General features: G+C 32.0%; 1 protein-coding gene and 1 long non-coding RNA gene across 2 annotated transcripts; one reads left to right on the top strand and one right to left on the bottom strand.

Annotated features, from left to right (window-relative positions):
• Positions 1-947: 947 nt before the first annotated feature.
• LOC109620169 (uncharacterized) lies at positions 948-11855 on the bottom strand. The gene is made up of 5 exons (XR_010711778.1): positions 11502-11855; positions 2743-2946; positions 1719-1844; positions 1287-1370; positions 948-1076 (listed from the first exon to the last, which is right to left on the bottom strand). It is a non-coding gene; the product is annotated as an uncharacterized lncRNA (long non-coding RNA).
• LOC105339155 (uncharacterized) lies at positions 3118-10619 on the top strand. Its single transcript, XM_066078403.1, has 8 exons — positions 3118-3679; positions 4203-4299; positions 5668-5848; positions 6441-6526; positions 6706-7499; positions 7728-7867; positions 8083-8258; positions 8735-10619. The coding sequence occupies exons 1-8, from the start codon at positions 3308-3310 to the stop codon at positions 9541-9543; spliced, it is 2655 nt and encodes an 884-aa protein (XP_065934475.1). The 5' UTR covers positions 3118-3307; the 3' UTR covers positions 9544-10619.
• Positions 11856-12579: the final 724 nt, after the last annotated feature.

Genomic DNA, 12579 nt, shown 5'->3' with positions numbered 1-12579 from the left:
AGTCTCATAGTTATTGTCTGTTACATTTCTACGTAGATATCTTTGATGACTAGAAGTAAGGTGAACTGTACTGTGAAAATGAAAATAAAAAAGTTATGTTATCAATTCTTTCTATTACAGTTATGCATACATCGTTTAATTCAAGTCTTTTATAATTTACCTCATTGTCTTTGAGGATGTTCCTGTAAAACAAGTAAATATCTATATTGTGCAACTTATAAATTACGCAAAGATGAACTAGTAGCAACAGCAATATTTCAATCGCATTATCGAATCTATTGACCTCCCCCTTATTTCCCTGCCTCGTTAGTGTGCCGTTAGACACGTGTTCTTTTGAACTGGTCATGTTTTCTTTGATAAATACTGTTTTGGGGTGAATTGAAAGCAAAACGAAATCCTTTAAACCTATGATTTGGTAAAAACAACCTTTATGCATAAAGCATCATCAATCATTTTTTTTATTTGCAATTCATGCAGTAACAATTTAAATTTCAACTTAGTTTTATGATAACATCTTAATTATTCTTTTTTTTATTAGATGATGAAAGCTTAACATGACTTTTTGCTCTTATACTCGATCTATCAATGAAATGTTCTTCAATTCTTATTACATTTGCTTTAACTTCTTACTCTGTCATTTGGGTCAGTGCAAACGACCACTTAAATAATTTTACACTTATCGAAACAATATATGATGAGATATTTATTTTATTCTAAAAAAATGGCTTTATAATATTTTCAGATTTTGTAAGGTACTCCAGTTTCTAAATCATAATATGAATGTCATTTTGTTTATCCTTGAGCAGTTATTATTTAAGTTGTTTGCTAAAATTAACTATTCATGACTTTTATTAGCAATCTAATTTTGACTAAAAAAAATAATTAGTAAAAATTTACCATTGTGATTGTACGTATCTTATAAAAGTAACATAAACACCACTATAAATTACCCTTCAGCTTTTTCCAAGACAAACATTTAATGATATAGACGACTATCAGAATCAAAGATAATGCTGAAGAAAAAAGAGTGGAAGTCCAGGGAAGAAGCTCTTTAGAAAACCATCCACATTCGTCGTCTGTAAAAAGAAAAAAGTATATTGCAAAATCTGACGAATAAAATTTCTACTTTCATTTTTATTTTAAGATATTTGCCTTTCCTACACATTTTACATTTTTGTTTTTCATACACCCCCCCCCCCACCCCCCCCCCCCCAAAAAAAAACCCCCCAAAAAACTAAAAAACCCATCAATCACAATATTAAAGATATTATTTTACCGACACATACCATTTAAGGTTGATATCAACTTTTGTATTTGGACATTCGTTTCTTGCTCATGGGTACTATTTCGACATTGATAAAGTATGACTCCTAAAAATCAGACAAGAGGAATACATATTTTGACAACGAATTCTACTTACCACATAATACACAGTGCGCAATGAATTTATATTATTCACTATGAACAAACCACCAAATACATGTATTTGGTGCTAGCATTTTCAAAAGTAGCGAAAATAATCATAAAGCTAAAACACCATTGCTAATTATTGTTCTTCTAAGAGTTTTCTGTTTAATTATCATTTATACAACAAACTAACAGAGAAAAAGTTTATTACCAAGAGAGAGAGAGAGAGAGAGAGAGAGAGAGAGAGAGAGGGCATGAGCATTTTTTCATGCTTTCCCTACTTGTATTAGAGAGTTGTTGATAATCTTTACCTTCTATTAGAAGTGTTATATTCCTCATTTGTCCAGAGTAAATACTTATTGATATTGCTTCAACCTGGATCAAATTTGAACAACACTTAAACAATCCATCGCTGTATTCGCCATTGGTAAAATTATCTGAAAATGTATTTATTAATATATGTTGAAATAAATAGCACGACTTTAAAAAAATCAAATCAATATACATGCATGTCATATTAATGGTTTCATCTTCGTTGCTGTCTTACTAGTCAGATAACTATCGCAGATCAAGATATTTTTCGGTGGTATTCCGAGGGATAATTATGTTTGACAGGAAGGGGTCCAATGATGTCAACGTTTGAAATTTTGTAGATGCCTGTTTGATCAAAACAGACCATAAATGTAAAGGGTGTCTGTCATTTGTTTAATTTAGTAATAGGAATTATAATGAAAATCAATATAATCAATATTTTTAATATAAAATAAATAAATATTATTATCTTTAGCCTTAATACCAATATGACTATATATTTAATTTGATATTCAAACAGAAACAAAGAGAGAATAACCCTAGATTTCATGTCTGTTAGAGGTCCCCGATTCCCCTATTTTATATTGTTTTGTAATAAAAACATTTTCGTATCAGCAAAACAATGTTGACACGTCATAGTAAGGCAAACAATTCCAAATTCACTTTCACATGCCTCTTTTTTACTCGGGGAAATCTCGCATAATTTTTCAGCATCAAGATCCCGAAACGTCCATGTCGTTTGCAATGTAAACTCCCGGTAATTTGTTTTAAAGCCGTGTATCAAAATCTAAAGCAATGAAAGGGGACGTTCCAATTCCCTATTCTTGAACTTTTTCGTTCTAGATAATTGATGCAGTTTTGACGGAATGGTATTTGTAAATATCAAAATATTTCTTAGGAAGTGACGGAGTTAATAAAAACTTAGACATACTGTATATTTAGATTATTTTTATACTTAAAAACATTTTTTTATACTTAAAAACATTTTATTTAGAATATTTATCAGGTAAAATAATGACATACAGCAAAACATATTTTTATAATCCAACATCCTTGATCCATTTTGACTTCGCACCAAAATATCTGCTGATTCCGTTTTATAGAGAGTTATTTGTGATATATCGCCATAGAAGGAACATTGCAAAAATCCAGAAAACTGAACAGCTTGAAAATAGCTTCCTGAGGGTCTTGTCAGAGCTTGGCTATTCACCAAGTTCCTAATCGGGCCTACAATCAATTGTATTATTATTAAAATGAGTCTTAAATATAGAAATGCAAAATATGAAGAAAAAAACCAATATATCTATCTTAAGGGTGTATTCTTTTGAATATTCGCGCGCGTAAATGGGGTTAATCAACGGGAGGTAACTCTTGAGAGAGTCGTAAATTATACAATTCGCAAATGTTTCGTATGTCAATAAGAATGTAAAAACATCATCATCTTGATAAAAGATAAACAATTAACAACTAACCAAGGCTTTGTTTTATCTTATCAACTTCAATCAAGAGACTCTGGAATTTTGCGACATATCAATGTAAACAGCAGACGTCATTCGGCAGATATGTCACTTCATCCTCTTCTGATTTCATGGGTAAAAAATTGAATAGGGGATTTAAAACAAAAGAACAGACATCAAGATTGGTTAAAATTTCGGCAAGTTTGGCAGCCCGGCAGAATTGCATCAAGGAAGACAAAGAAAGGGAGGGGGGATTGAGTTTTGCCGTTGTAGCAAATGATCACACATACAATAGATCAACAAACAGCGAACGTGATACAGACGTCCCGATTGAAGAGGCTACACAACGATTTAGTGATACACACAATTGGAGAGAAGGGCGAAGAATAGTAGAGCTAGATATATTAGCTCAGGGCTTATCGGGTTGTAAAAAATGTGGAGTCCCACTTCAACTTTCCCATGCAATTGACATCAAGACATGTGGCCTTTCTGCACTTCTGAAAGTAAGTATATTTACGATTGTTTATAATATGAGGTCTTAATGAAGCAACAATTTGAAAAATACAGTTGTGCCACAATTCACAAACTTTGAACAAATTCCAAGTGGACGGAATTGATTGGCATTTATAATCAGAGACATACATGTAAATAACATGTTATTTATGTCTCTAGCATAATGTAGAATTTCCTCATGAAAAGTATAATGAAATTTTCTTTAAAAACATAATGTAGAGATTTATCGCAAGTATATCAGTGTTTATCACAAAACTAATTCATAAGATCTACATGTACTTTATATTTGCATATTAATTATACTGGCGTGCGACCAGTTGTCGCCGAGTACCATTTCTCGCCAGTACATTGTGACGTCATTTTTCGTCTATAATTTTATGTGTTGATAAAATGACGTCACAATGTACTGGCGAGAAATGGTACTCGGCGAGAACTGGTCGCACGCCAGTATAGTTCTGATTAGTAGAAATTATAGTTGAGTTGCTTATATACCAATTAAACCCTTTTCTTCAGGTTCCCTGTTACAATACAAATTGTAATTACATCAATTGTGTACCCACTGGGAAGAGGCATAATGGCATATGGGATGCAAATTCAAAGCTTGCAACAGGTAAACAGTGATAATAATATAGACATAACAGTTACACATTTGATTTTGATTTTAAAACACATGCATGCATCTGTATTGAAATATCAGAAAGCGGTATAGCTCACTTATAGTCTGTCCCAAGTTATTGCTTCCAGCGTTTTTTGATGATTTTTAATGAGAATACACATATCTGTGAAATCAATAAAAGGGAAAATATCCAAAATATCTTCATTGACGCATTATCTTTTTTCAATCATAAAAGTTCACAGGAACGAAATTAAATTTCTTACGGAGATTTATATTGGGAAATGTTTACATCTTTTCACCATTTGGAACTCACTCGGAATACCTCGCACAATTTTTCAACGTTACCATCTGGGGTTAATCATGAGTATTGTAATGTAAAACCCATGTCGACTTTTGTATTTTGGGTTGTGTTTTGAAACCTGAAGCGTTAGAGAGGGCATTTCAAAATAGATAATCTGGACATTTTCCATATTAGTGGATGAACGTAGTTTGAGCTCAAAGGTATTAATGATTATCGAAATATCAAGCGAAAAGTGTTGGAAGCAAAAACTCGGAACAGAGTATAGAACACAATTTTGTGTACAATACATATAGATTAAATACATGGCTTATTTTATATTGCGTCCTATATTAGCCCGAGAACCATCATAGTGTAGGCGAAAAAATGAGAAAAATGCTCTATACTTATTTGAGAATTACATAATATTTTATGTGAGCAACTGTGACTGATCAATCAATCTGTTTATTTTATATGAACACAACATGGAGGAATTCTTCTCAGGAATTTCACATATATTTATAAAATACATGGTTACTGTCTGGAAATATAAGCTATATTTGGGCGAGGGTAAGAAAAACGTGAGGGCGAGGCTTGTGGAGTCCTAAGCCTTGTCCTCTTTGACCTGAGCCCAAATATCGCTTATATTTCAAGATATTTATCATGTATTTTGTTTAACGTGCAACATAATATCACATTTTGCACCCTAAATGAGCTTTATTTGACAAAATTTGTTGCATATCTGCAGTTGAAACCATGACGCCATGGTGTAGAGGCAAGAAAGATGACTTCATAATTAGTGCATTTGAACGTCGGTTGAATGCACGAGGCTATATTGAGGCATTGACTGAATATAGCTTTAGTTTATTAGGTTACTTTTATTAGGTCAATGCAAGGGGTTGTTGCGAGATAAATTGAATTCAGTTGTTACTAATTAAGTGTATTAACTCTCAATAATCTGAAAATTGAAGAAAGTTTCAAATGTATCTTGCATGAAATACATAAGAATAAGAAAGCTGCTGTCTTTGTAATTTAAAGTATTTGTTGTTTGAAAAATTAAACCTTCTATTTTATAATTTCTAAAGCAATGGTTCACAGTGGAATTGGTGGAAGGCAAGTTAATAGCTTCTTGTCAGCCCTTAATATCCCACCAGTCAGCAATACCCTCCTTTCCAAAAGAGAGAAGGAGATGGGAAGTGCAATGGAATGTGTTGCCCAAGCCAGTGTTATGGAAAATTTATCAGAAGAAGTGAAATTGTCTAAAATGTAATTTTGCATTTCTGCTACATGTACATGTATTTATAATACCATTTAAATTTAAAACATTTATATCTGAAAATACTTTTCAGCATAACCTCATAAAAATATGCTTGTTTTAACTATTTTAAAAAGTTAAATATGTCTCTAATAAATCATTAGGCCACACCAATATAACTTCTTTTCAGTCTGACATCCGGTGAAAGGTACAAGCGGGCGAGCGATTAAATAATAAATTAAATTATTATTTCTTGTAGCCAAAATTTTTAGGCGGTACATGAATAAATTTGTGCTGATGGTTATATTTTTTCTACTTGTTTCTAATTTATAAATTAAAACTATTTAAAATGTGAAAAATAGAGCAGAAATAGAAAAGAAAACAACACAGAGTTTCCTTGATGTGATTTATTAATAAAAAAAATATTTAGATAGTTTTATTTAAATACGAGCATGCAGGGACAAACAAGAAATTATATTGGTGTGGCCTTAATGAGTGAAAAATTATGAAATCTACAAGTTTTATTTGGTACATAGATGTTACTTTCATACCCTTATATAAAATTTTCAATTGAAAAAATTATATTTTTGTAATATTTTTTAGAGATGAAAATACTGATGGGCTAACTGTAAGTGTTGATGGTGCATGGCAGAAGAGGGGAAGTGGCAGATCATTTGACAGTCTTTCAGGTGCTTATAACTGAATTTAAAACTATATACATATAAACTTGATTCAAAGTTCAAACTCAAACAATGCCAATTAAACTTTGCTTGTATATAACTGACGTAAATTAAAATCATGTCCTCTAGCTGACTACTATTTTATACATTTTACCCAGTAGATCTCATTAAAAAATTTGACTTTGTAGGTCACTGCTCAATGATTGGGGCCAAAACAGGAAAAGTTGTTGGATATAATGTGCGCAGCAAGTTCTGCAAGACCTGTGATAATTCGGCAAAGAAAGGAAAAACACCAAATAAGCATGACTGTCGGATGAACTGGAGTGGAAGTGCTAAGGCCATGGAGCAGGATATGGTGGTTGAGATGATGAAAACATGTAAAGAAAAAGGAGCCGTGGTAGAGACAATCATTGCAGATGATGATACAACAACAATTGCCAGAATAAAACAAAATGTTAATCCATCCATAAAGAAAAAGTCTGATAAAAACCACGTAAAGAAAAATATTGGCAATGCCTTGTACTCCTTGCGAAACAAGCACAAGAAGTTGCAAAATCCAAAGGTTTTCAAGTATTTGCAGAAGTGTTTGGACTACATGCTGGCTCAGAACCAAGGAAATTCAGATGGTATAGAGAATGGGTTAGAAGCAATCAGTAGACATCCTTTTGGGGACCACTCATTTTGCCAGTCTTCATGGTGCCATCATATAGACAACCCCAGCAGAAAATACTCTTCATTTCCTTATGGAAAACCTCTTCGAGATATTCCCCTCCAGACAGCTCTTGGAGATCTGATGCATAGCTACAAATCCCAGAGTCAAAAGCTTTCTTCAATGGGTAGCACTCAAGCCAATGAGAGCTTCAACAAAACAGTTGCATCAAAAGCTCCTAAAACACAGTTTTACAGTGGATCAGCCAGCTTGAACAGGAGGATTGCATCTGCTGTTGCACAAAAGAATGATGGACAAAGTTACCTACTGAAGGTAGAGGGATTTTTGATTATACATAAGAAATATATTTTAATATGAACCAACAATTTAAAACAAGATGCCTGGCTATCTTTCTATATCAGTATGTTCTTTGTATTTGAATAAATTACATTTCATATTGAATGCTATCATAATTACCAGTATTTGCAGTTATTGAAGATTGAAGAAAAAAAACATAAGCCACTAGCTAGGACCATAATTAAGGTTATTTTGGCATTTTAGGTGTACAGAGAACTTGGACTCTCTCCTGGGTGCCATACACGAAGACTTGCCTTACTGCGTGACATGCAGGCCAGGAAGAGAAAGGCGATATGTTCAACATGGAAATATAAACTGAGGAGAATTCAGCTCAAGAACAGGAGGTAAACATTGATCACTTCTATACCAAAGAACTACTGAACAAAATGAGAACATTTTCAGATTGGTTGGTGTTTGTAGATATTTTATAAACATAAGTGAAATGTTGAAATAGTAATCAAGTAAAAATTATTTTTGTAAATCTGTAATAGAAATACACTTTCCTACTTAAAAGGAAATCAAAACTGGAAAGTTCTTCAGTTTTATCATATATATTTAGAGTCAAGTCAAATGCAGTGAAAGAACTGAGAGAGGGAGACAGCTATGGCAGTTCTGTTGAGCTCATGATTCATCAGGACATAAACGAGATTCCTTCCCCGAGAGTTCCACCAAAGGATGTTGGGATAAAGTCAGCTTCAATACCTGTATACTTTGATTTAGAAACCACTGGATTAGGTAAATGATATACAAATGTTGACTTAAGGTTGAGGGCAACATTGATAATGTTAGTCACTAATGAACGAAGTATCACAGACTAGTGTTTATTTATGTCACAGTCAATGAATCTACAAATCAGAAGTGATTTATTGTTACTGTGAGAATATCCTCTCATTATTATTCTAGCTGGTCTCTCGCATATTTTAAGAAAATCATTAACTGATCAATATTTTTTTGACAAGCTAACATTTAAATTATTGATATTTGTGTAACATGTAGAGCTATATGTATCATGAAAACATATTTGAATGTTACAGCACTAATGCATGTACAGGGCACAATAAATCTTATTATTATGTATAATTATTTCAGTGTTAATGATTAATCTGTTACACAATGACAGGAACATTCAACCATTTAAAAATGTATGTTCTACATTTCTAGCCCTTAGTGGAAATCTATGGGTAATAACTTTTCTTACTTATGTTTATCAGGTCGTAATTCCCACATTACCCAGATGGCTGCTGTATGCGGAGAAAATCAGTGGCAGTGTTTTGTCAAGCCAAAAGTTCCCATTTCTACCTCAGCATCTGATGTGACAGGCATAACGATGAGAGGCAGTCAGATGTTCCACAGAGGCAAACCTGTCCATTCCAGCAATCTGTCCTCTGCTTTAGAGTCCTTTGTTGAATTTATTTCTAGACAAGGAAAATGTGCCATCCTTTCTGGGCATAACATCAAGTCTTATGACTGCCATGTTTTATTTAACGCCTTAGAAGCAGTTGGGAAGATGGATACTTTTAAAGATCATGTTGCTGGATTTGTCGATACCAAGCTTTTGTTTAGGTCACAATTCCCAGGGTTGCCATCTTATTCCCAACAGGCTCTAGTTTCATCGTTCCTTCACTGTGACTACGCCGCTCATGACGCATTACAAGACGTCGTGTTCCTTCAAAGACTTGTACGGTTAGTTAATTTTGATGAACATAATAGACTGAAGGCGTCTTTCTCTCTGCCATGTGCAACTTTTTCACATGAGAGCTTAAGAGTAACAGCCCACAACCTACCATCTCTTCAAGGACTTGTCAATGAAAAAATAATTACTAAGTGCATGGGTACTAAAATTGCCGCCAGTGACTTGAACTATGCAGCTCTAAAGCTAGCATTTAGTAGGGGAGAGGAAGAGGGCATACGACAGGTTTTATCAGAAGAATGTGGAAGCAGACCAAGAGTGACTAAGTCATCAAAGATCATACACTCCATAGCTGAACATTTTAGAAGTACATTTCTAAGTGAAAGTTAATTAAGCTCATATTATGACAGAAGTGTATATACTGCCTTTGATTTTCATTTTCCCTGAACTAGATATTAGCTCTAGTATGTACTGTATGATGTAACTCTCCCCAGCTCTTCAAAAAATCATGTAGATATATCAATATCAACTTTTAACACCATTGTTTCTCTCTATGTTCTCCCTACAAGGATGGAATAGTTTCATCATTCAGAGAATTTTTATACGACAAATGTTAATTTTTCAACTGATCAGATTTAGTAAATTGTTGCACATGTAACCTATTTATTCCAACAGATAAGGCAGCATTGTAATACCACCATGCATTGATGCAAGTTCATTTACCATAATACCATATAACTCACAATTTAGTAAAATATATTATGAATGTATGTACCAGGTATATAAACTATCAGTATTTGCTTTCATGTAGATCTTTCAAACTACCAAAAAAGTTGAATTTAGAAAGTATGTGCTATGTATACTGGTATATTGTGTGCCATTGTTGCATTTATTGTGTGCTACTGAGAGTTTTTTTTTATATATATTTCTTTTCTTCCAATCATTTGAAATGCATCTATTCATACTGGTCAAAACTTATCGATCAGACATCAGTTCTGACGATGCATGTTTTGTCGACATATCATTGTTTGTATTCCTTGATAATCACTGTCAAATTATAATTAATGCATCCAAATTCTTTGTTTTTAAACAAATATCAAATGCATTTTTAATTTTATATTGAATAATTACATTATTATAAAATACTTTAATAAACTAGAACATTTCATGAACTAGAAAAACCCTATGCCATTCCATGTTATTCAAGGTCGCATCCAGAAGATTGTCTATAAGTACTAAATACACCTCTTTGTCTTATTTTTTTAAGTTTAATTGGTTGTATGTCTACTGTTTGTTCATTAAAATCTTTTCTTTACATAATTACAATTGCTGTTAAAGATAATTACACCAATTTAAAATTTTTGGTGAATAAAACTTCATGTTTTTCTCCAAATATGGCTTATTTTGTTTCCATAAAATGCTTCAACTGAAATAGGGGGTGGGGATATAACCAACAATATTTTTTTCTTATATGCACACTAACCCCTACTTTTTATGCCTTCATTTGGATCAATAATATGTAGAGAAAGTGTACTAATATTTTCATAAAAAGTTAGATTGTAGAAATCCGTCTATCTTTGGTTTATTTATCATATTTGCAACGAAAATGATGCTCCAATTTTACTTGAGCAACATACATTTTTGGGCATAACTTATCAAAAAAATTATTTCATAGTCTAAATTGTGCATAAAAATGAACTCTTGAGATGTTTTTAAGTAAACAAAACTTAAAGAGGTTGAAATCTCCCTTTATTTTCTTAATTTTAGGGAATTTCTGGTCAAATTGCACTTTCTATGAGAATTTCCATGCACCATTTTTGGCCCATGTTCTGGGGGTCGGATCTCTCTTAAATGAAAACGAACATACACTTTTCTTGTTTTCAATTTATTCCTTAGGAATAGTACTTCTAAAAAATCACAAGCATCTAAAAAGTTTGATGTAGGTTTTTTTTCGTGAATGAGCAGAATACACCCTTAAACAGAATTGATATTTTCTTAATAAAAGAAGTTGTAACAGAAAGACCGCTTAAAAACTTGCATACGATTAGATATAAATGAAGCTTTTTTTCAAGCCCTAATTTAAAGAATGCTTCATGAGAAATGAGAAAAAAAAATATCAATGATATTACCCATTTTAAGTTCCAATATAATTTGTATTTAGCAAAAATTAAAATTATGAACACATATCACTATAGAAAATTAACGAAGAAAACCTAAAAAAAATTAACAAAGAAAATAACATGTTTCCTAAATTTATGATCTTAAGACAAAAAAATATTCAGTTATATATTTGAAATACTTTGATTACCAACAATTAATTATATTGAAGTTAGAGCTTAATTTCTTACCTGAGATGCAATCATAGAAAATGCATATGGTTTCGAGGTTTTCAGGGCAGTTATTAATATATTCCTCAAAAATTGCTAAAATATCTACATCATTTCTGTTACAGGTGTTACGCAATCCTGTACATTTTGTTATCTGGTAAATTTTCAAAAAATCGGGACAGTGAGATCTCAATGATCCATGAACTGGTATAATATCAAGATATTTAACAATGATGATTTGATCTGCACAACTAATGAATCCTTCTTTTCTCAATCTGATGTCCTCCGTACTCCAACATTTCATTTCAGGTGTCACATAAGCTGATTAGAAAACAAACACACTATTGCAACTTGTACATAAATATGTTACTTTACAATGTTATATGAAACAATGTTGTGTATATAACTTTCAGACAGTTTTGTAATTTTTTAAATTTGACATCAGTTTTTTTTTTTTTTTTTTTGCTCTTTAAACAAGGAAAATATACTTTAAAAATCACAGAAACATGTTAAACAAAAATAAAAGTTTGGTAGCTTTGATTTTTCTCAAAACATTTCTTACCTTCAATTAAAGAATGTATAATTAAACAAAACACGTACAAACACAGCATTTTGTGCAGTCTCGATACTTGCTGTGAAAAGAATGTCCGATTACTTACCATAATTTCCTTATTTGTTGATATCCCCGATTTTATAAAAATTTTCAATTTGTTAAGTCATGGAACATATCAACACCATCCTTATCAACTAAGATTCATTGGTATTGCGGTTGTGATAACTATGGTTCACGACTTTTGCTTTAAAAAAATTACGAGTTGAGTTGAACATATTGATTTTTAGGATTGGACACAAGTTCTTAAAACGTGGATAGTCCTCTCCATTATATTATACAATGTCATACAGTTAACATTTGATTTTATAACAATTATGGTACAGTTGGTGAAACAAAAATAAATATTTGGTTTTTTGAAATGATGTAATAATGTGTATATGTAGAATTAACCTGAATAAGATAAGATTGTAAATACATTTAAACAATTTAATTTAATATCCCATGCAAACTGCTTTACTCCTTTTAATATTTTTACATTTTCATCTT

The sequence above is a fragment of the Magallana gigas genome, chromosome 3 (assembly GCF_963853765.1).
Source record: "Magallana gigas chromosome 3, xbMagGiga1.1, whole genome shotgun sequence".
In the NCBI taxonomy this organism is placed as follows: domain Eukaryota; kingdom Metazoa; phylum Mollusca; class Bivalvia; order Ostreida; family Ostreidae; genus Magallana; species Magallana gigas.
Note: the sequence above shows the minus strand (reverse complement) of the source record. Positions and strands in the feature narration are given on the sequence as shown.